This window comes from Anser cygnoides, chromosome 8, assembly GCF_040182565.1.
Source record: "Anser cygnoides isolate HZ-2024a breed goose chromosome 8, Taihu_goose_T2T_genome, whole genome shotgun sequence".
Classification (NCBI taxonomy): Eukaryota; Metazoa; Chordata; class Aves; order Anseriformes; family Anatidae; genus Anser; species Anser cygnoides.
This window is the reverse complement of record NC_089880.1, coordinates 5,230,879-5,255,445: the sequence shown is the minus strand read 5'-3', so window position 1 is coordinate 5,255,445 and position 24,567 is coordinate 5,230,879. Positions and strand designations below refer to the sequence as shown.

The 24,567-nt window shown below is 46.6% G+C and overlaps 3 protein-coding genes across 3 annotated transcripts; 2 read left to right on the top strand and 1 right to left on the bottom strand.

The window, feature by feature from the left end:
- Window positions 1-1,567: 1,567 nt before the first annotated feature.
- Window positions 1,568-6,588, top strand: LOC136791325 (pancreatic alpha-amylase-like). The gene is made up of 10 exons (XM_067001206.1): window positions 1,568-1,818; window positions 2,435-2,581; window positions 2,805-3,002; window positions 3,779-4,009; window positions 4,456-4,589; window positions 4,677-4,799; window positions 4,914-5,013; window positions 5,173-5,294; window positions 5,404-5,529; window positions 6,271-6,588. Exons 1-10 carry the CDS (start codon window positions 1,651-1,653, stop codon window positions 6,458-6,460), a joined length of 1,539 nt encoding a protein of 512 aa, XP_066857307.1. The 5' UTR covers window positions 1,568-1,650; the 3' UTR covers window positions 6,461-6,588.
- Window positions 6,589-11,482: 4,894 nt separating this feature from the next.
- LOC136791326 (pancreatic alpha-amylase-like) lies at window positions 11,483-16,521 on the bottom strand. The gene is made up of 10 exons (XM_067001207.1): window positions 16,339-16,521; window positions 15,576-15,722; window positions 15,155-15,352; window positions 14,062-14,292; window positions 13,482-13,615; window positions 13,272-13,394; window positions 13,058-13,157; window positions 12,777-12,898; window positions 12,542-12,667; window positions 11,483-11,800 (listed from the first exon to the last, which is right to left on the bottom strand). The coding sequence occupies exons 1-10, from the start codon at window positions 16,504-16,506 to the stop codon at window positions 11,611-11,613; spliced, it is 1,539 nt and encodes a 512-aa protein (XP_066857308.1). The 5' UTR covers window positions 16,507-16,521; the 3' UTR covers window positions 11,483-11,610.
- Window positions 16,522-18,701: 2,180 nt separating this feature from the next.
- Window positions 18,702-23,740, top strand: LOC136791327 (pancreatic alpha-amylase-like). The gene is made up of 10 exons (XM_067001208.1): window positions 18,702-18,884; window positions 19,501-19,647; window positions 19,871-20,068; window positions 20,931-21,161; window positions 21,608-21,741; window positions 21,829-21,951; window positions 22,066-22,165; window positions 22,325-22,446; window positions 22,556-22,681; window positions 23,423-23,740. Exons 1-10 carry the CDS (start codon window positions 18,717-18,719, stop codon window positions 23,610-23,612), a joined length of 1,539 nt encoding a protein of 512 aa, XP_066857309.1. The 5' UTR covers window positions 18,702-18,716; the 3' UTR covers window positions 23,613-23,740.
- Window positions 23,741-24,567: the final 827 nt, after the last annotated feature.

Below are 24,567 nucleotides of genomic sequence, written 5' to 3'. Positions count from 1 at the left end.
CTAGAGGGAATGGTGTTTTAAAATTTGACCTCAGATGCATTGGGTTGATCTTGCCAATAATGACAAACAATCAGTTTGTTCTCACTATCCTCTTAATCACAAGTTGTAATCACCTCACTGGTTGCATGTTGTTGAAGAGTAGACAAGGTCATGTGTGGAGCTGGTGCATATTTTTTGGTAGAATGAATTGAGTCCTTTTACTTAAGATGTTAGAATCCTTTTTCCTTCTTGCTCCCATTTAGAAATATTTGTCTTCTACTGTGCCAGTACTGAAGGTACAAAACAATGAAGCAAAGATTCCCACCAATCAATGTGCCATTGCTATTAGTTAAAATAAAGGCAATATACTATTTCATTTTTTGTAGTGGAAAAAGACCTCTAGTAAGGTCTATGACACGGAAATGAACAGGTGGGCAAATGGGACCTGCTTTTTCATTTCATCCTTGAACACAAATTCTGGGAAAGACAAGAATGTATCTGACGCATATGGAATGTCATGGCTAGTTTAGAAAGAACATACTCGAGGCAGTTCAGGTACAAAGTGTAATGACATTTTCTCTTGGAGTGGGTATGCCTGTTTGTGGACTTCTTGCTTTTCTCACGGTTATTCACTAAGTGTCAGGGATTTTCTGGTTTTTGAATTCTCACAGAGTGTTGTTTTATCATGGGCCTGACTCCAGCTTACTCATGGAGTGTTGTACTAAGAACTTGATGTTATATATTAGTTCCAAATGAGATCCTCATATCATGTCACAAGCAAAAGCTGGAAGGTTTTTGAAAGTGGAAAGTGCAGGAAAAGCCAGCAGAGGCTTAGGCAACGGATCCATTTGGCTTTCCAATTCAGTTTTATGACAGACATTAAAAATCCATCTGCACTATCTCTTTACATCTAATTTTGCATTTCTCTCCTTGACTCAGATAAATCAGTGGTCATTTAAAGGAAGGTGAAAGCCTATGGAGGCGCTCCACAGGAAAGTACTTGAAACTCATCACTTTAACTCAGGTAGAGCAACAGTTACTCTGCATGATTGTGTGATGAAAAACTGTAATATTTGCTAGCAGGCACTGTGAAATAACACTAAAAAAAATAAGGCCAATTTCCAATTACCAGTGTGATTCAGCTGTTCAAGTCTCACAACGTGCTGTGTGATGCATCTGCTATTGACTGAGAGTGGCTGGTGTGGTAGCCAGGTGTGAGCTGGGATTAATCGTGAGCACTAGATGCCTCTGAATGCTGATGCATTCATTCGTTCTCTGAGAACTATTAGAGTTCCACTTGTCTTTTAATTCCTTTTCTTTCCTTTTACGTTCCAGAGCTCCCCTTGAGGGTCCACGTGTCACGCCTGGGCTAACTTCTGATACGTTATCTTTTTTTATATGACTGGAAAGAATAAAGTCCCAAATTTGGGTGCGCTGCACACAGACTGCTTGGTTTATGATAAGGCATAAACATTATGAAAAGGTATTTCATCTTCAGCTGTGGGGCAATTCAGGAAAAAACAAAACGGAAGAGTGATACCCAGCTCGCTAGCCAAACAATAACTGATAGAGTTTATCTCTGAGAAATCTGTCAGCTGCAATAGGAACTTAGTCATCTTGCAGGAGTATAAATGGCCAGTGGAGAGACCACAGCCTTATGCTGAAGGCACCATGCAAGTTCTCCTTCTCCTCGCGGCCGTAGGGCTTTGCGGGGCGCAGTACAACCCCAACACTAAGGCTGGGAGGACATCTATTGTACATCTCTTTGAATGGCGCTGGGCCGATATTGCTCTTGAGTGTGAACGCTACTTAGCTCCTAATGGATTTGGAGGAGTTCAGGTACGTTGTTTCCTGCCCGTAGGTAGTAAAACTGCTTTGTAGCATTTGAGTAATGAACCTCATAAGGCCAGAATCGGAGACAGCCAGCTCTGAGTAACTTTGGTGTGGAACGTGGGGATGGAAGTAGTAAATGCTGTCAGGCGCAACCAGAGATCCTGCCGGCCTGGGTAGAGTGTCTCTCCAGCAGACCAGCTGCAAAGGTGCATGCTTTCCCCTGATGGGCTTCCCTTGGAAGGCTAAGTTTTCCTCTTCCCTTTTTACTGAGGCAAGTGTCTCAGCTTGGAGTTTTGGCTGTCCAAAGGATGTCTCTATTCCAGACAAAAGTAGTTCCTGGGGCTTCAGCCCTGCCATGCGCGTGTCCTTGGACAGCAGGCCCAGGCTGGACGTGGGCAGCCCATGGGAACAAAATCTAACTTCCTTGTCACCAGTCTACAAGACTGACATCTCGCTGACCCAAGCTTGTGCTGCAGGGAGGGAGAGAGAGCGAGAGAGACCGGGTCTGGCTCAAAGCCTGTCTCTCATGGAAATCCAGGACTAATCTTGGTGCACATTTTGCACATAGAACTTGAAATAAAAACTACTGATTTCTTACTGAGGTCCACCATCTCACCTGCAGGTTTCTCCTCCAAATGAAAATATTGTCGTTACTAACCCAAACAGACCCTGGTGGGAAAGATACCAGCCCATCAGCTACAAGATCTGCACTCGATCAGGAAACGAAAATGAATTCAGGGACATGGTGACCAGATGCAACAACGTTGGAGTAAGTGCCTTTAAAACATGTAACTGATACAGCGAGCAGTGCGGTTGCAGCTGAGGGAAGTCACTGCTCCTGTCCTCAAAGGAGGCATAAATGGAGAACGAAGTGAAAGGGGAAAATGAAAGTGAAAGGGGAAAAAGGTCAAATTAACAGTGATGCGGTAAAGCTCTGACTGTCGCTTCCCAGTGCTTCAAAGCATACTGAAGTGCAATCACTACTTTTCCAGGTTTATATTTATGTGGATGCTGTTGTCAACCACATGTGTGGGGCTGCGGGTGGCTCAGGAACCCATTCTACCTGTGGAAGCTATTTCAATGCTGGGAGCGAAAGTTTTCCAGAAGTGCCGTACTCTAGCTGGGATTTCAATGATGGCAAATGTCACACCTCAAATGGAGAAATCCAGAATTATGGAGACATGTACCAGGTAAATTTTTATGGGAAAACTGTGAATTCTTTTTTAACCTGTTGTGTAAAGATTACCATAAGGCCACACAAAGGGAGTAGTTTACCACAGATTCAGCGCTTCGCCACCTGACCAGTGAATACAGTGGTGAGCGTCATAGGCTTCTCTTCAGGGAAGGTACTTGTGGTGCACAGTATTGTAGGCACTGAGAAATCACAAACCTGCCCCAAATGTTTCATGTGGGCATGCGCAGGAGTGTGCACCTGAACTGATGGAGCCCAAAGCACTCAGCTGCACCAGTGAGCTCTTCCTTACGGCTGGTAAACTCAGCTGAGCCTGATAAGGTGCCCCCTGCAAAACTGGCAGCAGTACAAGATGCTACCCTGGCTGCACGCGGTAGTCTTTTTGTACATGGAATGTGTGGCAGTTCTTTCGCAAGGTTATAGCTCAGCCTTCAAATGCTTTGCAACGATACGTTGTGCAGATTCCCATCCTGAACACTGATGACATCAAGAATGGGAGGTGATATTTTACTGACTGCTGCTTTATAAGCTGCTGCATGGAGTGAGACCACAGTGCTATCCAATACCTTCTTCTTCCCCCTTGTTCCTTTATCCCTTCTCCTTTCGTCTTTCTCCCTTCTCATTTCTCTTTTCTCCTTTCTCCTTTCCCATTTCTTTCACTCTTTTCCTTTTCCTTTGTCCCTCATACTTTGACTCTTTCCTATCTACTTTTCATTTTCCTTTACATTTTTCCTTTCTCCGTTTCCTTTACCTTCCTCCTTTTTCCTTTCACAGGTTCGTGACTGCCGCTTGAGTGGTCTTCTTGATCTGGCCCTGGACAAGGACTATGTACGCTCAAAAGTTGCAGAGTACATGAATCACCTCATTAGTATTGGTGTAGCAGGCTTCCGGATTGATGCTGCCAAGCATATGTGGCCTGGGGACATCAAAGCATTTCTGGACAAGCTGAACACTCTGAATACTCAATGGTTTCCTTCAGGAACAAAACCGTTCATTTACCAAGAGGTAATCGCCATGATTTTCCTTTCTGCCTCTCTTTCTGACTAAGTTTGTGTTTGTGTCCTTTTTACCTTCCTCCTCCTGAGAGGTGGCAGTGATGCCATGGGCCTGTTCCTACACACCAGGAAAGGCTGAGCTCTGCAGTCCAGTGGGCGAGTGATAACTGCCCTTCAGAAATGCAAGACGCCTTGAAATCTATGTCGGGATTTCTAATGGTCAACTCACCAGGAGGTGGTAGGCGGCAACTTAGGGCAACTCTACAGCCCCATCTTTCCACATGGTTATATCATGTATTGTACCAACTTTTGGTTGATCTGCCTGGCAGAAATGAATGTGCTAGCCATTGAATTTCTCTCGATCTAAAGCATGAGGTGATGTTGCTGGCGGTATGCTGCAGATTTTTTGTCTCTGTGGGACCGGAACAGATGATTACCTTCTGCTTCCTGTACTAGGTAATTGACTTGGGCGGCGAGCCGATCACAGGCAGTCAGTACTTTGATAATGGCCGAGTGACCGAATTCAAATACGGTGCAAAACTGGGGACAGTGATCCGCAAGTGGAATGGAGAAAAGATGTCCTACTTAAAGTAAGGGTGACCATCCTGCAGCTTGCCTAGGATACGCTGGATGCGCAGCTTGGCAGGGTAGATTCAAGTCTTTGTGTTTTTGGCCAGGAACTGGGGAGAAGGCTGGGGCTTTGTGCCTTCTGACAGAGCCCTGGTCTTTGTGGATAACCATGACAACCAGCGGGGGCACGGGGCTGGTGGAGCTTCCATTCTAACCTTCTGGGACGCCAGGTAAGGAATGCTGGGTTGTCTGGGTGATGCCTCTTCCTCTTGCTGATTTGTTTGTCTGTTTGTTCCCCGGCACGCTTTCTCTTGCCACGTCTCATTATGCTTTTGGCCCATCAGGCTTTATAAAATGGCCGTTGGTTTCATGTTGGCTCATCCGTATGGGTTCACACGTGTGATGTCAAGTTATCGTTGGACAAGAAATTTTGTAAACGGGCAGGTAAGTTTGTAACGCTGAAGATTCACGTTTGCTAAACTTCTCAAGTGATTTCTCTGTCCCGTGTTGGATCGGGTGGGTGGAAATTAGATGCGTCATCCTTCCTGCTTTTTGCTCTGCGTTTTCCAGTAAGGACTTTCAAATGTCTCTTTTCAATGAAAGGATGCCAACGACTGGATCGGACCACCTAGCAACTCGGATGGATCAACAAAGTCTGTTACAATCAATGCGGACACCACCTGTGGCAACGACTGGGTTTGTGAACATCGCTGGCGGCAAATAAAGTAGGAGACTCTGGAGCAAAACGCAGTAAAAGCAGTGACTTTTGCATCATGAGCCTCTTGGCTGTGGAGCTCTTGCAACTCCAGTGACAGCCATTCCTTGCATTTTCAGGAACATGGTTATCTTCCGTAACGTGGTAGACGGCCAGCCTTTCTCAAACTGGTGGGACAACGGCAGCAATCAAGTAGCTTTTGGCCGTGGCAATAAAGGCTTCATCGTCTTTAATAACGACGACTGGTAAGTCGGTGGGAGAGACCGTATCCCCGAGGAGAAGCATAGCTCCCCAACCGGAACACTGAAAGGGCTCAGGTGTTGGGAAGGGGGATGTCCTTGAGCTAGAGCACAGTCAGGTGAATAGAGACTATCGAAAGCAAGGCTAAGGTGTCTGAGTGGAGTGTCTGAAGATGTACAGATTGTCCGTTAGCATCTTGAGCGTCCCATTCCTGCGGTCTCCCTCACATATCATGTCATCTCCAGTACACCCACATATGAGTTCACATTAGAAGAGGCTGAGGCTGTGGACAGAGCAGTGCCCAAGGACGTAAGCCGTAGGAGCTGAAGTTTTGGTAGTTCTCAGGAGAGGAGGCACTCTCTCATTTCCCTCATCCAAACTTGCCAATCCAATCCAAGCCAGTACAAGCCAGTTCAACCCTAATGGATTGAACGATCATCACAATTAGGATTACCTTTAGCAGCACGTGTCCTGTTGTGAAGCTCTTTTATGCTTTGATTTTGTCCTGTCCTTTTCTTCCAATGAGAACAACTCCTACAGCCTGAGCTAGATTCGCGCAGTGGCACCCCAGTTCTGGAGGGCCAAAAGAGAGCGCAGGGAGAGAAGCAGGGTCAGGCTCAGAACTCCCTTGCATTACATTGCCCTTCCAAGTCATGCAATAGCATCAGCTTCAGAATTCCTTTACCCAGTTTGAAATACCTGTTTTGAAATCAACGGAGAAGCAGCGTTCACTGATTTTCACACAGGTACATGAACACCAATTTGCAAACTGGTCTGCCTGCTGGTACTTACTGTGATGTTATTTCTGGACAAAAGGAGGGCAACGCATGTACTGGAAAGCAGGTGTATGTTTCCGGGGATGGAATGGCTAACTTCCAGATCAGTAACAGCGACGAAGATCCATTTGTTGCAATTCACGTTGATGCCAAGTTATAACTTCAATCAGAATTTGTTTCTCTCCTGTTGGTCTGTATGTATGCTGTTTCCCCCATTTGCGATTCCCTGGTGTTCAAGAATGAGTGATTCTCCATACCCAGTGAATAATAAACGGCAATCAAACTGAAGAGTGATGTCTTTTCTCCTAACGAACGGGATCGTAGTAGCATTATCACGTCATAACCAGGGGCAATACCATTGGTAGCTCTTAAGGCTACCGAGAGAGCACTGCATTTCCCAGATCACAGAAACACAGAAGAAAATAAAAAATAAGACAAAAGAAGCCAGCACCTGAGGAAGTTAAAATGCTCTATTTCCAAGGCTGATAGGTGCACGCATAGCCGTAACCTGGAGCAGGCACATTGTGGCGGGCAGCTGCAAGCAGTGCCTCTGCTTGCTGGCAGTAGGTCCCTTCTCTGGGGCAAAGCCAACGTGGAGCCCAGGTCAGCAGATGAAGCTGGGCTGTGCCAATCCATTACTCCAGCCTTTGACATCATTCAAGCCAGTGAGTGGCGTGGTTCACACTCAGTTTATGTCGTTTAGCAAACAAAAGCTCAGTTCTCCCACCATTATCCCCAGTGGCTTGCTGCAAACTAATGGCCGTGCTGGCTGTTCCACAGGCTGTTCCACCTCTTTATTTATTTTTTTTTATTATTTTTTAATTTCTGTTGTTTTGTTTGTTGCTTGTTTTTTTTTAGTTTTGCTTCAGGCCCATGTTGACTTGCAGCCTATCACTCACAAACTGCATGATTCTATGCTAGCTATTAGACAAACAGTTCATAACCAGAAATGTAAAAGTGAGGCCATAAAGATTGCAAGCTCTAACCACCATAGCTTTTGTGGAAAATGATTGAAATGACATACATCCGCCTGAGGTGTCCATAAATAACAGGCAACAAAGGCATGCAGAATACAGAGATGCCTGTGATCATTCCTGAATCCAAATTTCCATGATATTTGAGTGCAGCATTTGTTTTATGTGATGTAGCAATTGAAGAGTCAGTCTTAGCTGTCTTTTTCATTGTAGAACTATATACCACATCAAAGAAAATAAATCTTGTCACTGTCTTCTTAAGTGAATTCAAAATCTGCCGGACAAACTGTTCACTGCTTTTGAAGGATCTTCAACTTTTTCAGAATTAGTTAGCACTGTTTTCTTCATTATCATTTCTTCTGATTTATATGAAGTGGTATCATTAAGTTTTGCTGCAAACTAACATTCATGCTGGCTGTTCCAAAGGTAAATGTGGAATGCATGTCTTTCTCAGGCATACTCAACTTGGAATTTGTGAACCAGTCTGAAGGCACAAATCATATTTGTATGTGTTTATATAATATTTAATTCCAGTAGTACGTGCAGTGCTGAGGCCGAGTCTTCAATTTCTACATCACATAAAATAAATGCTACAGTCCAACATGAGGGCAAATTTGGTTTCAGACATAATCACAAGCAAAGAGATATCCATCTGACAGATGATGGATGCCAAGTTGGGGGGATGTGTCTATCTGCCAGAGGGTAGGAAGGCCCTGCAGCAGGACCTGGACAGGTTGGCTTGACGGGCAGAGGCCAATGGGATAACGTTCAACATGGCTAAGTGCTGGGTCCTGCACTTTGGCCACAACAACCCCATGCAGCGCCACAGGCTTGGGGCCGAGTGGCTGGAAAGCTGTGCAGAGGAAGAGGATCTGGGGGTGTTGGTCAATGCTCACCTGAACATGAGCCAGCGGTGTGCCCAGGTGGCCCAGAAGGCCGACGGCATCCTGTCTTGTATCAGGAATAGTGTAACCAGCAGGACCAGGGAGGTGATCGCTCCCTGTACTCTGCTCTGGCAAGGCCGCACCTCGAGTACTGTGTTCAGTTTTGGGCCCCTTTAGTACAAGAAGGACATCGAGGCCCTGGACCTCGTCCAGAGAAGGGCTACAAAGTTGGTGAAGCGTCTGGAACACAAGTCTTATGAGGAGTGGCTGAGAGAACTGGGGTTGTTTAGTCTGGAGAAGAGGACGTTCAGGGCAGGCCTTACTGCTCTCTACAACGACCCGAGAGGAAGGTGTGGGGAGCTGGGGGCCGGCCTCCTCTCGCACATTACCAGCGGCAAGAGGGAATGACTTCAAGTTGCACAAGGGGTGGTTCAGGTTGGAAATTAGGAGAAATTTCTTCTCAGAAAGAGTAGTCAGGCACTGGAATGGGTTTCCAGCGAAGTGGTGGAGTCACTGTCCCTGGGGGTGTTCAAGAAAAGATTGGAAACACCCAGTTTGTGAGTGTTAGACCTGAATGTCAGCATGGGCCAGAACCAAAACTAAACAACAATCAACCAACCAAAACAAACAAACAAAAAAACTTTACAACAACGTAATGCAGCATGGAGACAAGCATACGCTGTGCTCCAGTCTCTGTCCGGATATCCATTGCAAACCTGTCTTTTGCCCCTGGGATCAGGCCAGGGAGCACTCCTGCCCCTTTGAAAGAGGCTGGCTCCCCATTCCACTTGCTGCTTGACTGCCGGGAGCCTGTTGCTTGCAGTGAGGGATAGCACAAGGCAACACAGAAGGCAGTGAAAGATTTTGGTCAAGCCACATCTGCACAGACAGCGAATGACTTAGCGTTGTTTGCTTGGAAGAAAACAGTTGTCTTACTCATGAGATATGTCATGAACAAATTATTGATGGTCACCATTTCCAGAGAACACTTCCTAGCAAATGGATAAGCTTAATTAAGACTGCTCTTTTGCAACACTCGTTTTGATCAGAATAGCCTTGGGATAGCTTGCAGTTTCCGCGCTCTAAATTAGAGATCTCTGTCTAAGATGGTTTTCTTCTGCTGTTCTTTTGTTGTTGTTCTTTTTTTTATGTGTTTTTTCTTTTCTTTTTTCTTTTTTTTTTTTTTCCCCTCTGATCAGCTCCAAAACCGTGAAGGTTATAGACTGATTTTAAAGTGCACCTTGTCAATAAATGGAGCTTTAAACTTTGCACTGTGGTGGAGAGAGGAGATCTGCTGGCTGTAAAAATTTAAGGAAGGCTGAGTACCTCCATTTTTTAGTGTCCTGATCAAGGATGAAGTGACACAAACTTGTCCTTACATGCCAAGCCTCTTCAGTGTTGTGTCACAAGAAGCAAGAGATCTCAGTGGAAGGGAATCTGAGACGGAGCAGAGCTACTTCAACACGGAGACAATATTATGCTATGCTTTAGCTACCATCAAGAGCACTAAGCGATGCTTGGCTATGCACAGAATCACACAGAATCATCTAGGCTGGAAGAGACCTCCAAGATCACCTAGTCCAACCTCTGACCTAACACTAACAAGTCCTCCACTAAACCATATCACTAAGCTCTACATCTAAACGTCTTTTAAAGACCTCCAGGGATGGTGACTCAACCACTTCCCTGGGCAGCCCATTCCAATGCCTAACAACCCTTTCAGTAAAGTTCTTCCTAACATCCAACCTAAACCTCCCTTGGTGCAACTTTAACCCATTCCCCCTCGTCCTGTCACCAGGCACGTGGGAGAACAGACCAACCCCCACCTTGCTACAGCCTCCTTTAAGGTACCTATAGAGAGCGATAAGGTCGCCCCTGAGCCTCCTCTTCTCCAAGCTGAACAACCCCATCTCCCTCAGCTGCTCGTCACAAGACTTGTTCTCCAGACCCCTCAGCAGCTTCGTTGCCTTTCTCTGGACTCGCTCGAGCACCTCGATGTCCTTCTTGTAGCGAGGGGCCCAAAACTGAACACAGTACTCGAGGTGCGGCCTCACCAGAGCCGAGTACAGGGGCACAATCACTTCCCTAAACCTGCTGGCCACACTGCTTCTTATGCAATCCAGGATGCTGTTGGCCTTCTTGGCCACCCGAGCACACTGCTGGCTCATATTCAGCCGACTATCAACCAGTACTCCCAGGTCTTCTCTGCCAGGCAGCTTTCCAACCACTCATCTCCCAGCCTGTAGTGCTCCTTGGGGTTGTTGTGCCCCAGGTGCAGGACCCGGCACTTGGCCTTGTTGAGCTTCATACAGCTGGCCTCAGCCCATCGGTCCAGCCTATCCAGATCCTCCTGCAGAGCCTTCCTTCCCTCGAGCAGATCGACACACGCACCTAACTTGGTGTCGTCTGCAGACTTACTGAGGGTGCACTCGATCTCCTCATCCAGATCATCGATAAAGATATTAAAGAGAACTGGCCCCAGTACTGAGCCCTGGGAGACTCCACTAGTAACCGGCCTCAAACTGGATTCAACTCTATTCACCACAACTCTTTGGTCCCGGCTACCCAGCCAGTTTCTAACCCAACGAAGCATACGCCAGTCCAAGCCAAGAACAGCCAGTTTCTTGAGGAGAATGCTGTGGGAAACGGTGTCAAAAGCCTTACTGAAGTCAAGGTAGACCACATCCACAGCCTTTCCCTCATCCACCCAGCATGTCACTTTGTCATAGGAGATCAGGTTAGCCAAGCAGGACCTGCCTTTCATAAAACCATGCTAACAGGGCCTGATCACCTGGTGGCCCTGCAAGGGGATGCAGCTCACTTCACATTTACAGGTGGAATAGCAAGCATGAATGTTAATTTGCAGCAAGCCACTGGGGATAACGGTGGGAGAACTGAGCTTTTGTTTGCTAAACGACATAAACTGAGTGTGAACCACGCCACTCACTGGCTTGAATGATGTCAAAGGCTGGAGTAATGGATTGGCACAGCCCAGCTTCATCTGCTGACCTGGGCTCCACGTTGGCTTTGCCCCAGAGAAGGGACCTACTGCCAGCAAGCAGAGGCACTGCTTGCAGCTGCCCGCCACAATGTGCCTGCTCCAGGTTACGGCTATGCGTGCACCTATCAGCCTTGGAAATAGAGCATTTTAACTTCCTCAGGTGCTGGCTTCTTTTGTGTTATTTTTTATTTTCTTCTGTGTTTTTGTGATCTGGGAAATGCAGTGCTCTCTCGGTAGCCTTAAGAGCTACCAATGGTATTGCCCCTGGTTATGACGTGATAATGCTACTACGATCCCGTTCGTTAGGAGAAAAGACATCACTCTTCAGTTTGATTGCCGTTTATTATTCACTGGGTATGGAGAATCACTCATTCTTGAACACCAGGGAATCGCAAATGGGGGAAACAGCATACGTACAGACCGACAGGAGAGAAACAAATTCTGATTGAAGTTATAACTTGGCATTAACGTGAATTGCAACAAATGGATCTTCGTCGCTGTTACTGATCTGGAAGTTAGCCATTCCATCCCCGGAAACATACACCTGCTTTCCAGTACATTTGTTGCCCTCCTTTTGTCCAGAAATAACATCACAGTAGGTACCAGCAGGCAGACCAGTTTGCAAATTGGTGTTCATGTACCTGTGTGAAAATCAGTGAACGCTGCTTCTCCGTTGATTTCAAAACAGGTATTTCAAACTGGGTAAAGGAATTCTGAAGCTGATGCTATTGCATGACTTGGAAGGGCAATGTAATGCAAGGGAGTTCTGAGCCTGACCCTGCTTCTCTCCCTGCGCTCTCTTTTGGCCCTCCAGAACTGGGGTGCCACTGCGCGAATCTAGCTCAGGCTGTAGGAGTTGTTCTCATTGGAAGAAAAGGACAGGACAAAATCAAAGCATAAAAGAGCTTCACAACAGGACACGTGCTGCTAAAGGTAATCCTAATTGTGATGATCGTTCAATCCATTAGGGTTGAACTGGCTTGTACTGGCTTGGATTGGATTGGCAAGTTTGGATGAGGGAAATGAGAGAGTGCCTCCTCTCCTGAGAACTACCAAAACTTCAGCTCCTACGGCTTACGTCCTTGGGCACTGCTCTGTCCACAGCCTCAGCCTCTTCTAACGTGAACTCATATGTGGGTGTACTGGAGATGACATGATTCGTGAGGGAGACCGCAGGAATGGGACGCTCAAGATGCTAACGGACAATCTGTACATCTTCAGACACTCCACTCAGACACCTTAGCCTTGCTTTCGATAATCCCTATTCACCTGACTGTGCTCTAGCACAAGGACATCCCCCCTCCAAACATCTGAGCCCTTTCAGTGTTCCGGTTGGGGAGCTATGCTTCTCCTCGGGGATACGGTCTCTCCCACCGACTTACCAGTCGTCGTTATTAAAGACGATGAAGCCTTTATTGCCACGGCCAAAAGCTACTTGATTGCTGCCGTTGTCCCACCAGTTTGAGAAAGGCTGGCCGTCTACCACGTTACGGAAGATAACCATGTTCCTGAAAATGCAAGGAATGGCTGTCACTGGAGTTGCAAGAGCTCCACAGCCAAGAGGCTCATGATGCAAAAGTCACTGCTTTTACTGCGTTTTGCTCCAGAGTCTCCTACTTTATTTGCCGCCAGCGATGTTCACAAACCCAGCCGTTGCCACAGGTGGTGTCCGCATTGATTGTAACAGACTTTGTTGATCCATCCGAGTTGCTAGGTGGTCCGATCCAGTCGTTGGCATCCTTTCATTGAAAAGAGACATTTGAAAGTCCTTACTGGAAAACGCAGAGCAAAAAGCAGGAAGGATGACGCATCTAATTTCCACCCACCCGATCCAACACGGGACAGAGAAATCACTTGAGAAGTTTAGCAAACGTGAATCTTCAGCGTTACAAACTTACCTGCCCGTTTACAAAATTTCTTGTCCAACGATAACTTGACATCACACGTGTGAACCCATACGGATGAGCCAACATGAAACCAACGGCCATTTTATAAAGCCTGATGGGCCAAAAGCATAATGAGACGTGGCAAGAGAAAGCGTGCCGGGGAACAAACAGACAAACAAATCAGCAAGAGGAAGAGGCATCACCCAGACAACCCAGCATTCCTTACCTGGCGTCCCAGAAGGTTAGAATGGAAGCTCCACCAGCCCCGTGCCCCCGCTGGTTGTCATGGTTATCCACAAAGACCAGGGCTCTGTCAGAAGGCACAAAGCCCCAGCCTTCTCCCCAGTTCCTGGCCAAAAACACAAAGACTTGAATCTACCCTGCCAAGCTGCGCATCCAGCGTATCCTAGGCAAGCTGCAGGATGGTCACCCTTACTTTAAGTAGGACATCTTTTCTCCATTCCACTTGCGGATCACTGTCCCCAGTTTTGCACCGTATTTGAATTCGGTCACTCGGCCGTTTCCAAAGTACTGACTGCCTGTGATCGGCTCGCCACCCAAGTCAATTACCTAGTACAGGAAGCAGAAGGTAATCATCTGTTCCGGTCCCACAGAGACAAAAAATCTGCAGCATACCGCCGGCAACATCACCTCATGCTTTAGATCGAGAGAAATTCAATGGCTAGCACATTCATTTCTGCCAGGCAGATCAACCAAAAGTTGGTACAATACATGATATAACCATGTGGAAAGATGGGGCTGTAGAGTTGCCCTAAGTTGCCGCCTACCACCTCCTGGTGAGTTGACCATTAGAAATCCCGACATAGATTTCAAGGCGTCTTGCATTTCTGAAGGGCAGTTATCACTCGCCCACTGGACTGCAGAGCTCAGCCTTTCCTGGTGTGTAGGAACAGGCCCATGGCATCACTGCCACCTCTCAGGAGGAGGAAGGTAAAAAGGACACAAACACAAACTTAGTCAGAAAGAGAGGCAGAAAGGAAAATCATGGCGATTACCTCCTGGTAAATGAACGGTTTTGTTCCTGAAGGAAACCATTGAGTATTCAGAGTGTTCAGCTTGTCCAGAAATGCTTTGATGTCCCCAGGCCACATATGCTTGGCAGCATCAATCCGGAAGCCTGCTACACCAATACTAATGAGGTGATTCATGTACTCTGCAACTTTTGAGCGTACATAGTCCTTGTCCAGGGCCAGATCAAGAAGACCACTCAAGCGGCAGTCACGGACCTGTGTAAGGAGAAACGTGTAAGGTAAAGGAAAAGGAGAAAGGACAAAGGAGCAAGGTAAAGAAGAAGGACAAAGGACAAAGGTAAAAGGAGCAAACAAAGGAAAAAGAAAAGGACAAAGAAATTATACAAAGGATGAAGGACAAAGGACAAAGGAAAAGGAAATAAGGAACTGAAAAAGGATGAAAAAAATGGGAAAGGAAAAAGGAGAAAGGAGAAAGGAGAAAACAGAAAGGGGAAAGACAAAAGGAGAAAGGAAAGGGACAAATGGGAAAGGAGAAAGGAGAAAGAAGAAGGTATTGGATAGCACTGTGGTCTCACTCCATGCAGCAGCTTACAGAGCAGCTCTGAATAAAATATCACCTCTCCATCTTGATGTCATCAGCGTTCATTGTGGGAATAGGCACTGAGTATCGTTACAAAGCATTTGAAGGCTGAGCTGTGACCTTGCGAAAGAACTGCCACACATTCCATGTACAAAAAGACTACCGCGTGCAGCCAGGGTAGCATCTTGTACTGCTGCCAGTTTTGCAGGGGGCACCTTATCAGGCTCAGCTGAGTTTACCAGCCGTAAGGAAGAGCTCACTGGTGCAGCTGAGTGCCTTGGGCCCCATCAGTTCAGGCGCACACTCCTGCGCATGACACATGAAAGATGTGGGGCAGGTTTGTGATTTCTCAGTGCCTACAATACTGTGCACCACAAGTACCTTCCCTGAAGAGAAGCCTATGACGCTCACCACTGTATTCACTGGTCAGGTGGCGAAGCGCTGAATCTGTGGTAAACTACTCCCTTTGTGTGGCCTTACGGTAATCTTTACACAACAGGTTAAAAAAGAATTCACAGTTTTCCCATAGAAATTTACCTGGTACATGTCTCCATAATTCTGGATTTCTCCATTTGAGGTGTGACATTTGCCATCATTGAAATCCCAGCTAGAGTACGGCACTTCTGGAAAACTTTCGCTCCCAGCATTGAAATAGCTTCCACAGGTTGAGTGGGTTCCTGAGCCACCCGCAGCCCCACACATGTGGTTGACAACAGCATCCACATAAATATAAACCTGGAAAAGTAGTGATTGCACTTCAGTATGCTTTGTAGCACTGGGAAGCGACAGTCAGAGCTTTACCGCATCACTGTTAATTCGACCTTTTTCCCCTTTCACTTTCATTTTCCCCTTTCACTTCATTCTCCATTTATGCCTCCTTTGAGGACAGGAGCAGTGACTTCCCTCCGCTGCAACCGCACTGCTCGCTGTATCAGTTACATGTTTTAAAGGCACTTACTCCAACGTTGTTGCATCTGGTCACCATGTCCCTGAATTCATTTTCGTTTCCTGATCGAGTGCAGATCTTGTAGCTGATGGGCTGGTATCTTTCCCACCAGGGTCTGTTTGGGTTAGTAACGACAATATTTTCATTTGGAGGAGAAACCTGCAGGTGAGATGGTGGACCTCAGTAAGAAATCAGTAGTTTTTATTTCAAGTTCTATGTGCAAAATGTGCACCAAGATCAGTCCTGGATTTCCATGAGAGACAGGCTTTGAGCCAGACCCGGTCTCTCTCGCTCTCTCTCCCTCCCTGCAGCACAAGCTTGGGTCAGCGAGATGTCAGTCTTGTAGACTGGTGACAAGGAAGTTAGATTTTGTTCCCATGGGCTGCCCACGTCCAGCCTGGGCCTGCTGTCCAAGGACACGCGCATGGCAGGGCTGAAGCCCCAGGAACTACTTTTGTCTGGAATAGAGACATCCTTTGGAAAGCCAAAACTCCACGCTGAGACACTTGCCTCGGTAAAAAGGGATGAGGAAAACTTAGCCTTCCAAGGGAAGCCCATCAGGGGAAAGCATGCACCTTTGCAGCTGGTCTGCTGGAGAGACACTCTACCCAGGCCGGCAGGATCTCTGGTTGCGCCTGACAGCATTTACTACTTCCATCCCCACGTTCCACACCAAAGTTACTCAGAGCTGGCTGTCTCTGATTCTGGCCTTATGAGGTTCATTACTCAAATGCTACAAAGCAGTTTTACTACCTACGGGCAGGAAACAACGTACCTGAACTCCTCCAAATCCATTAGGAGCTAAGTAGCGTTCACACTCAAGAGCAATATCGGCCCAGCGCCATTCAAAGAGATGTACAATAGATGTCCTCCCAGCCTTAGTGTTGGGGTTGTACTGCGCCCCGCAAAGCCCTACGGCCGCGAGGAGAAGGAGAACTTGCATGGTGCCTTCAGCATAAGGCTGTGGTCTCTCCACTGGCCATTTATACTCCTGCAAGATGACTAAGTTCCTATTGCAGCTGACAGATTTCTCAGAGATAAACTCTATCAGTTATTGTTTGGCTAGCGAGCTGGGTATCACTCTTCCGTTTTGTTTTTTCCCAAATTTCCCCACAGCTGAAGATGAAATACCTTTTCATAATGTTTATGCCTTATCATAAACCAAGCAGTCTGTGCGCAGCGCACCCAAATTTGGGACTTTATTCTTTCCAGTCATATAAACAAAGATAATGTATCAGAAGTTAGCCCAGGCGTGACACGTGGACCCTCAAGGGGAGCTCTGGAACGTAAAAGGAAAGGAAAGGAATTAAAAGACAAGTGGAACTCTAATAGCTCTCAGAGAACGAATGAATGCATCAGCATTCAGAGGCATCTAGCGCTCACGATTAATCCCAGCTCACACCTGGCTACCACACCAGCCACTCTCAGTCAATAGCAGATGCATCACATAACACGTTGTGAGACTTGAACAGCTGAATCACTTACCATTAGCTTAAGACAAGCCTAGAGGGAATGGTGTTTTAAAATTTGACCTCAGATGCATTGGGTTGATCTTGCCAATAATGACAAACAATCAGTTTGTTCTCACTATCCTCTTAATCACAATTTGTAATCACCTCACTGGTTGCATGTTGTTGAAGAGTAGACAAGGTCATGTGTGGAGCTGGTGCATATTTTTTGGTAGAATGAATTGAGTCCTTTTACTTACGATGTTAGAATCCTTTTTCCTTCTTGCTCCCATTTAGAAATATTTGTCTTCTACTGTGCCAGTACTGAAGGTACAAACCAATGAACCAAAGTTCCCACGAATCAATGTGCCATTGCTATTAGTTAAAGTAAAGGCAATATACTATTTCATTTTTTGTAGTGGAAAAAGACCTCTAGTAAGGTCTATGACACGGAAATGAACAGGTGGGCAAATGGGACCTGCTTTTTCATTTCATCCTTGAACACAAATTCTGGAAAAGACAAGAATGTATCTGACGCATATGGAATGTCATGGCTAGTTTAGAAAGAACATACTCGAGGCAGTTCAGGTACAAAGTGTAATGACATTTTCTCTTGGAGTGGGTATGCCTGTTTGTGGACTTCTTGCTTTTCTCACGGTTATTCACTAAGTGTCAGGGATTTTCTGGTTTTTGAATTCTCACAGAGTGTTGTTTTATCATGGGCCTGACTCCAGCTTACTCATGGAGTGTTGTACTAAGAACTTGATGTTATATATTAGTTCCAAATGAGATCCTCATATCATGTCACAAGCAAAAGCTGGAAGGTTTTTGAAAGTGGAAAGTGCAGGAAAAGCCAGCAGAGGCTTAGGCAACGGATCCATTTGGCTTTCCAATTCAGTTTTATGACAGACATTAAAAATCCATCTGCACTATCTCTTTACATCTAATTTTGCATTTCTCTCCTTGACTCAGATAAATCAGTGGTCATTTAAAGGAAGGTGAAAGCCTATGGAGGCGCTCCACAGGAAAGTACTTGAAACTCATCACTTTAACTCAGGTAGAGCAACAGTTACTCTGCATGATTGTGTGATGAAAAACTGTAATATTTGCTAGCAGGCACTGTGAAATAACACTAAAAAAACATAAGGCCAATTTCCAATTACCAGTGTGATTCAGCTGTTCAAATCTCACAACGTGCTGTGTGATGCATCTGCTATTGACTGAGAGTGGCTGGTGTGGTAGCCAGGTGTGAGCTGGGATTAATCGTGAGCGCTAGATGCCTCTGAATGCTGATGCATTCATTCGTTCTCTGAGAGCTATTAGAGTTCCACTTGTCTTTTAATTCCTTTCCTTTCCTTTTACGTTCCAGAGCTCCCCTTGAGGGTCCACGTGTCACGCCTGGGCTAACTTCTGATACATTATCTTTGTTTATATGACTGGAAAGAATAAAGTCCCAAATTTGGGTGCGCTGCGCACAGACTGCTTGGTTTATGATAAGGCATAAACATTATGAAAAGGTATTTCATCTTCAGCTGTGGGGAAATTTGGGAAAAAACAAAACGGAAGAGTGATACCCAGCTCGCTAGCCAAACAATAACTGATAGAGTTTATCTCTGAGAAATCTGTCAGCTGCAATAGGAACTTAGTCATCTTGCAGGAGTATAAATGGCCAGTGGAGAGACCACAGCCTTATGCTGAAGGCACCATGCAAGTTCTCCTTCTCCTCGCGGCCGTAGGGCTTTGCGGGGCGCAGTACAACCCCAACACTAAGGCTGGGAGGACATCTATTGTACATCTCTTTGAATGGCGCTGGGCCGATATTGCTCTTGAGTGTGAACGCTACTTAGCTCCTAATGGATTTGGAGGAGTTCAGGTACGTTGTTTCTTGCCCGTAGGTAGTAAAACTGCTTTGTAGCATTTGAGTAATGAACCTCATAAGGCCAGAATCGGAGACAGCCAGCTCTGAGTAACTTTGGTGTGGAACGTGGGGATGGAAGTAGTAAATGCTGTTAGGCGCAACCAGAGATCCTGCCGGCCTGGGTAGAGTGTCTCTCCAGCAGACCAGCTGCAAAGGTGCATGCTTTCCCCTGATGGGCTTCCCTTGGAAGGCTAAGTTTTCCTCTTCCCTTTTTACCGAGGCAAGTGTCTCAGCGTGGAGTTTTGGCTTTCCAAAGGATGTCTCTATTCCAGACAAAAGTAGTTCCTGGGGCTTCAGCCCTGCCATGCGCGTGTCCTTGGACAGCAGGCCCAGGCTGGACGTGAGCAGCCCATGGGAACAAAATCTAACTTCCTTGTCACCAGTCTACAAGACTGACATCTCGCTGACCCAAGCTTGTGCTGCAGGGAGGGAGAGAGAGCGAGAGAGACCGGGTCTGGCGCAAAGCCTGTCTCTCATGGAAATCCAGGACTAATCTTGGTGCACATTTTGCACATAGAACTTGAAATAAAAACTACTGATTTCTTACTGAGGTCCACCATCTCACCTGCAGGTTTCTCCTCCAAATGAAAATATTGTCGTTACTAACCCAAACAGACCCTGGTGGGAAAGATACCAGCCCATCAGCTACAAGATCTGCACTCGATCAGGAAACGAAAATGAATTCAGGGACATGGTGACCAGATGCAACAACGTTGGAGTAAGTGCCTTTAAAACATGTAACTGATACAGCGAGCAGTGCGGTTGCAGCGGAGGGAAGTCACTGCTCCTGTCCTCAAAGGAGGCATAAATGGAGAATGAAGTGAAAGGGGAAAATGAAAGTGAAAGGGGAAAAAGGTCGAATTAACAGTGATGCGGTAAAGCTCTGACTGTCGCTTCCCAGTGCTACAAAGCATACTGAAGTGCAATCACTACTTTTCCAGGTTTATATTTATGTGGATGCTGTTGTCAACCACATGTGTGGGGCTGCGGGTGGCTCAGGAACCCACTCAACCTGTGGAAGCTATTTCAATGCTGGGAGCGAAAGTTTTCCAGAAGTGCCGTACTCTAGCTGGGATTTCAATGATGGCAAATGTCACACCTCAAATGGAGAAATCCAGAATTATGGAGACATGTACCAGGTAAATTTCTATGGGAAAACTGTGAATTCTTTTTTAACCTGTTGTGTAAAGATTACCGTAAGGCCACACAAAGGGAGTAGTTTACCACAGATTCAGCGCTTCGCCACCTGACCAGTGAATACAGTGGTGAGCGTCATAGGCTTCTCTTCAGGGAAGGTACTTGTGGTGCACAGTATTGTAGGCACTGAGAAATCACAAACCTGCCCCACATCTTTCATGTGTCATGCGCAGGAGTGTGCGCCTGAACTGATGGGGCCCAAGGCACTCAGCTGCACCAGTGAGCTCTTCCTTACGGCTGGTAAACTCAGCTGAGCCTGATAAGGTGCCCCCTGCAAAACTGGCAGCAGTACAAGATGCTACCCTGGCTGCACACGGTAGTCTTTTTGTACATGGAATGTGTGGCAGTTCTTTCGCAAGGTCACAGCTCAGCCTTCAAATGCTTTGTAACGATACTCAGTGCCTATTCCCACAATGAACGCTGATGACATCAAGATGGAGAGGTGATATTTTATTCAGAGCTGCTCTGTAAGCTGCTGCATGGAGTGAGACCACAGTGCTATCCAATACCTTCTTCTTTCTCCTTTCTCCTTTCCCATTTGTCCCTTTCCTTTCTCCTTTTGTCTTTCCCCTTTCTGTTTTCTCCTTTCTCCTTTCTCCTTTTTCCTTTCCCATTTTTTTCATCCTTTTTCAGTTCCTTATTTCCTTTTCCTTTGTCCTTTGTCCTTCATCCTTTGTATAATTTCTTTGTCCTTTTCTTTTTCCTTTGTTTGCTCCTTTTACCTTTGTCCTTTGTCCTTCTTCTTTACCTTGCTCCTTTGTCCTTTCTCCTTTTCCTTTACCTTACACGTTTCTCCTTACACAGGTCCGTGACTGCCGCTTGAGTGGTCTTCTTGATCTGGCCCTGGACAAGGACTATGTACGCTCAAAAGTTGCAGAGTACATGAATCACCTCATTAGTATTGGTGTAGCAGGCTTCCGGATTGATGCTGCCAAGCATATGTGGCCTGGGGACATCAAAGCATTTCTGGACAAGCTGAACACTCTGAATACTCAATGGTTTCCTTCAGGAACAAAACCGTTCATTTACCAGGAGGTAATCGCCATGATTTTCCTTTCTGCCTCTCTTTCTGACTAAGTTTGTGTTTGTGTCCTTTTTACCTTCCTCCTCCTGAGAGGTGGCAGTGATGCCATGGGCCTGTTCCTACACACCAGGAAAGGCTGAGCTCTGCAGTCCAGTGGGCGAGTGATAACTGCCCTTCAGAAATGCAAGACGCCTTGAAATCTATGTCGGGATTTCTAATGGTCAACTCACCAGGAGGTGGTAGGCGGCAACTTAGGGCAACTCTACAGCCCCATCTTTCCACATGGTTATATCATGTATTGTACCAACTTTTGGTTGATCTGCCTGGCAGAAATGAATGTGCTAGCCATTGAATTTCTCTCGATCTAAAGCATGAGGTGATGTTGCCGGCGGTATGCTGCAGATTTTTTGTCTCTGTGGGACCGGAACAGATGATTACCTTCTGCTTCCTGTACTAGGTAATTGACTTGGGTGGCGAGCCGATCACAGGCAGTCAGTACTTTGGAAACGGCCGAGTGACCGAATTCAAATACGGTGCAAAACTGGGGACAGTGATCCGCAAGTGGAATGGAGAAAAGATGTCCTACTTAAAGTAAGGGTGACCATCCTGCAGCTTGCCTAGGATACGCTGGATGCGCAGCTTGGCAGGGTAGATTCAAGTCTTTGTGTTTTTGGCCAGGAACTGGGGAGAAGGCTGGGGCTTTGTGCCTTCTGACAGAGCCCTGGTCTTTGTGGATAACCATGACAACCAGCGGGGGCACGGGGCTGGTGGAGCTTCCATTCTAACCTTCTGGGACGCCAGGTAAGGAATGCTGGGTTGTCTGGGTGATGCCTCTTCCTCTTGCTGATTTGTTTGTCTGTTTGTTCCCCGGCACGCTTTCTCTTGCCACGTCTCATTATGCTTTTGGCCCATCAGGCTTTATAAAATGGCCGTTGGTTTCATGTTGGCTCATCCGTATGGGTTCACACGTGTGATGTCAAGTTATCGTTGGACAAGAAATTTTGTAAACGGGCAGGTAAGTTTGTAACGCTGAAGATTCACGTTTGCTAAACTTCTCAAGTGATTTCTCTGTCCCGTGTTGGATCGGGTGGGTGGAAATTAGATGCGTCATCCTTCCTGCTTTTTGCTCTGCGTTTTCCAGTAAGGACTTTCAAATGTCTCTTTTCAATGAAAGGATGCCAACGACTGGATCGGACCACCTAGCAACTCGGATGGATCAACAAAGTCTGTTACAATCAATGCGGACACCACCTGTGGCAACGGCTGGGTTTGTGAACATCGCTGGCGGCAAATAAAGTAGGAGACTCTGGAGCAAAATGCAGTAAAAGCAGTGACTTTTGCATCATGAGCCTCTTGGCTGTGGAGCTCTTGCAACTCCAGTGACAGCCATTCCTTGCATTTTCAGGAACATGGTTATCTTCCGTAACGTGGTAGACGGCCAGCCTTTCTCAAACTGGTGGGACAACGGCAGCAATCAAGTAGCTTTTGGCCGTGGCAATAAAGGCTTCATCGTCTTTAATAACGACGACTGGTAAGTCGGTGGGAGAGACCGTATCCCCGAGGAGAAGCATAGCTCCCCAACCGGAACACTGAAAGGGCTCAGATGTTTGGAGGGGGGATGTCCTTGTGCTAGAGCACAGTCAGGTGAATAGAGACTATCGAAAGCAAGGCTAAGGTGTCTGAGTGGAGTGTCTGAAGATGTACAGATTGTCCGTTAGCATCTTGAGCGTCCCATTCCTGCGGTCTCCCTCACGAATCATGTCATCTCCAGTACACCCACATATGAGTTCACATTAGAAGAGGCTGAGGCTGTGGACAGAGCAGTGCCCAAGGACGTAAGCCGTAGGAGCTGAAGTTTTGGTAGTTCTCAGGAGAGGAGGCACTCTCTCATTTCCCTCATCCAAACTTGCCAATCCAATCCAAGCCAGTACAAGCCAGTTCAACCCTAATGGATTGAACGATCATCACAATTAGGATTACCTTTAGCAGCACGTGTCCTGTTGTGAAGCTCTTTTATGCTTTGATTTTGTCCTGTCCTTTTCTTCCAATGAGAACAACTCCTACAGCCTGAGCTAGATTCGCGCAGTGGCACCCCAGTTCTGGAGGGCCAAAAGAGAGCGCAGGGAGAGAAGCAGGGTCAGGCTCAGAACTCCCTTGCATTACATTGCCCTTCCAAGTCATGCAATAGCATCAGCTTCAGAATTCCTTTACCCAGTTTGAAATACCTGTTTTGAAATCAACGGAGAAGCAGCGTTCACTGATTTTCACACAGGTACATGAACACCAATTTGCAAACTGGTCTGCCTGCTGGTACCTACTGTGATGTTATTTCTGGACAAAAGGAGGGCAACAAATGTACTGGAAAGCAGGTGTATGTTTCCGGGGATGGAATGGCTAACTTCCAGATCAGTAACAGCGACGAAGATCCATTTGTTGCAATTCACGTTAATGCCAAGTTATAACTTCAATCAGAATTTGTTTCTCTCCTGTCGGTCTGTACGTATGCTGTTTCCCCCATTTGCGATTCCCTGGTGTTCAAGAATGAGTGATTCTCCATACCCAGTGAATAATAAACGGCAATCAAACTGAAGAGTGATGTCTTTTCTCCTAACGAACGGGATCGTAGTAGCATTATCACGTCATAACCAGGGGCAATACCATTGGTAGCTCTTAAGGCTACCGAGAGAGCACTGCATTTCCCAGATCACAAAAACACAGAAGAAAATAAAAAATAACACAAAAGAAGCCAGCACCTGAGGAAGTTAAAATGCTCTATTTCCAAGGCTGATAGGTGCACGCATAGCCGTAACCTGGAGCAGGCACATTGTGGCGGGCAGCTGCAAGCAGTGCCTCTGCTTGCTGGCAGTAGGTCCCTTCTCTGGGGCAAAGCCAACGTGGAGCCCAGGTCAGCAGATGAAGCTGGGCTGTGCCAATCCATTACTCCAGCCTTTGACATCATTCAAGCCAGTGAGTGGCGTGGTTCACACTCAGTTTATGTCGTTTAGCAAACAAAAGCTCAGTTCTCCCACCGTTATCCCCAGTGGCTTGCTGCAAATTAACATTCATGCTTGCTATTCCACCTGTAAATGTGAAGTGAGCTGCATCCCCTTGCAGGGCCACCAGGTGATCAGGCCCTGTTAGCATGGTTTTATGAAAGGCAGGTCCTGCTTGGCTAACCTGATCTCCTATGACAAAGTGACATGCTGGGTGGATGAGGGAAAGGCTGTGGATGTGGTCTACCTTGACTTCAGTAAGGCTTTTGACACCGTTTCCCACAGCATTCTCCTCAAGAAACTGGCTGTTCTTGGCTTGGACTGGCGTATGCTTCGTTGGGTTAGAAACTGGCTGGGTAGCCGGGACCAAAGAGTTGTGGTGAATAGAGTTGAATCCAGTTTGAGGCCGGTTACTAGTGGAGTC

What these genes read in the sequence shown, in the direction of transcription:
- LOC136791325 (XM_067001206.1), top strand. Translation starts at nt 1,651, where the DNA reads ATGCAAGTTCTCCTTCTCCTCGCGGCCGTAGGGCTTTGCGGGGCGCAG. An exon ending in ATGGATTTGGAGGAGTTCAG is followed by an intron (nt 1,819 to 2,434) that starts GTACGTTGTTTC and finishes TCTCACCTGCAG; the next exon opens with GTTTCTCCTCCAAATGAAAA. An exon ending in AACCGTTCATTTACCAAGAG is followed by an intron (nt 4,010 to 4,455) that starts GTAATCGCCATG and finishes TTCCTGTACTAG; the next exon opens with GTAATTGACTTGGGCGGCGA.
- LOC136791326 (XM_067001207.1), bottom strand. Translation starts at nt 16,506, where the DNA reads ATGCAAGTTCTCCTTCTCCTCGCGGCCGTAGGGCTTTGCGGGGCGCAG. An exon ending in CCAGATGCAACAACGTTGGA is followed by an intron (nt 15,353 to 15,575) that starts GTAAGTGCCTTT and finishes CTACTTTTCCAG; the next exon opens with GTTTATATTTATGTGGATGC. An exon ending in ATTATGGAGACATGTACCAG is followed by an intron (nt 14,293 to 15,154) that starts GTAAATTTCTAT and finishes CTCCTTACACAG; the next exon opens with GTCCGTGACTGCCGCTTGAG.
- LOC136791327 (XM_067001208.1), top strand. Translation starts at nt 18,717, where the DNA reads ATGCAAGTTCTCCTTCTCCTCGCGGCCGTAGGGCTTTGCGGGGCGCAG. An exon ending in ATTATGGAGACATGTACCAG is followed by an intron (nt 20,069 to 20,930) that starts GTAAATTTCTAT and finishes CTCCTTACACAG; the next exon opens with GTCCGTGACTGCCGCTTGAG. An exon ending in CTAACCTTCTGGGACGCCAG is followed by an intron (nt 21,952 to 22,065) that starts GTAAGGAATGCT and finishes TTGGCCCATCAG; the next exon opens with GCTTTATAAAATGGCCGTTG.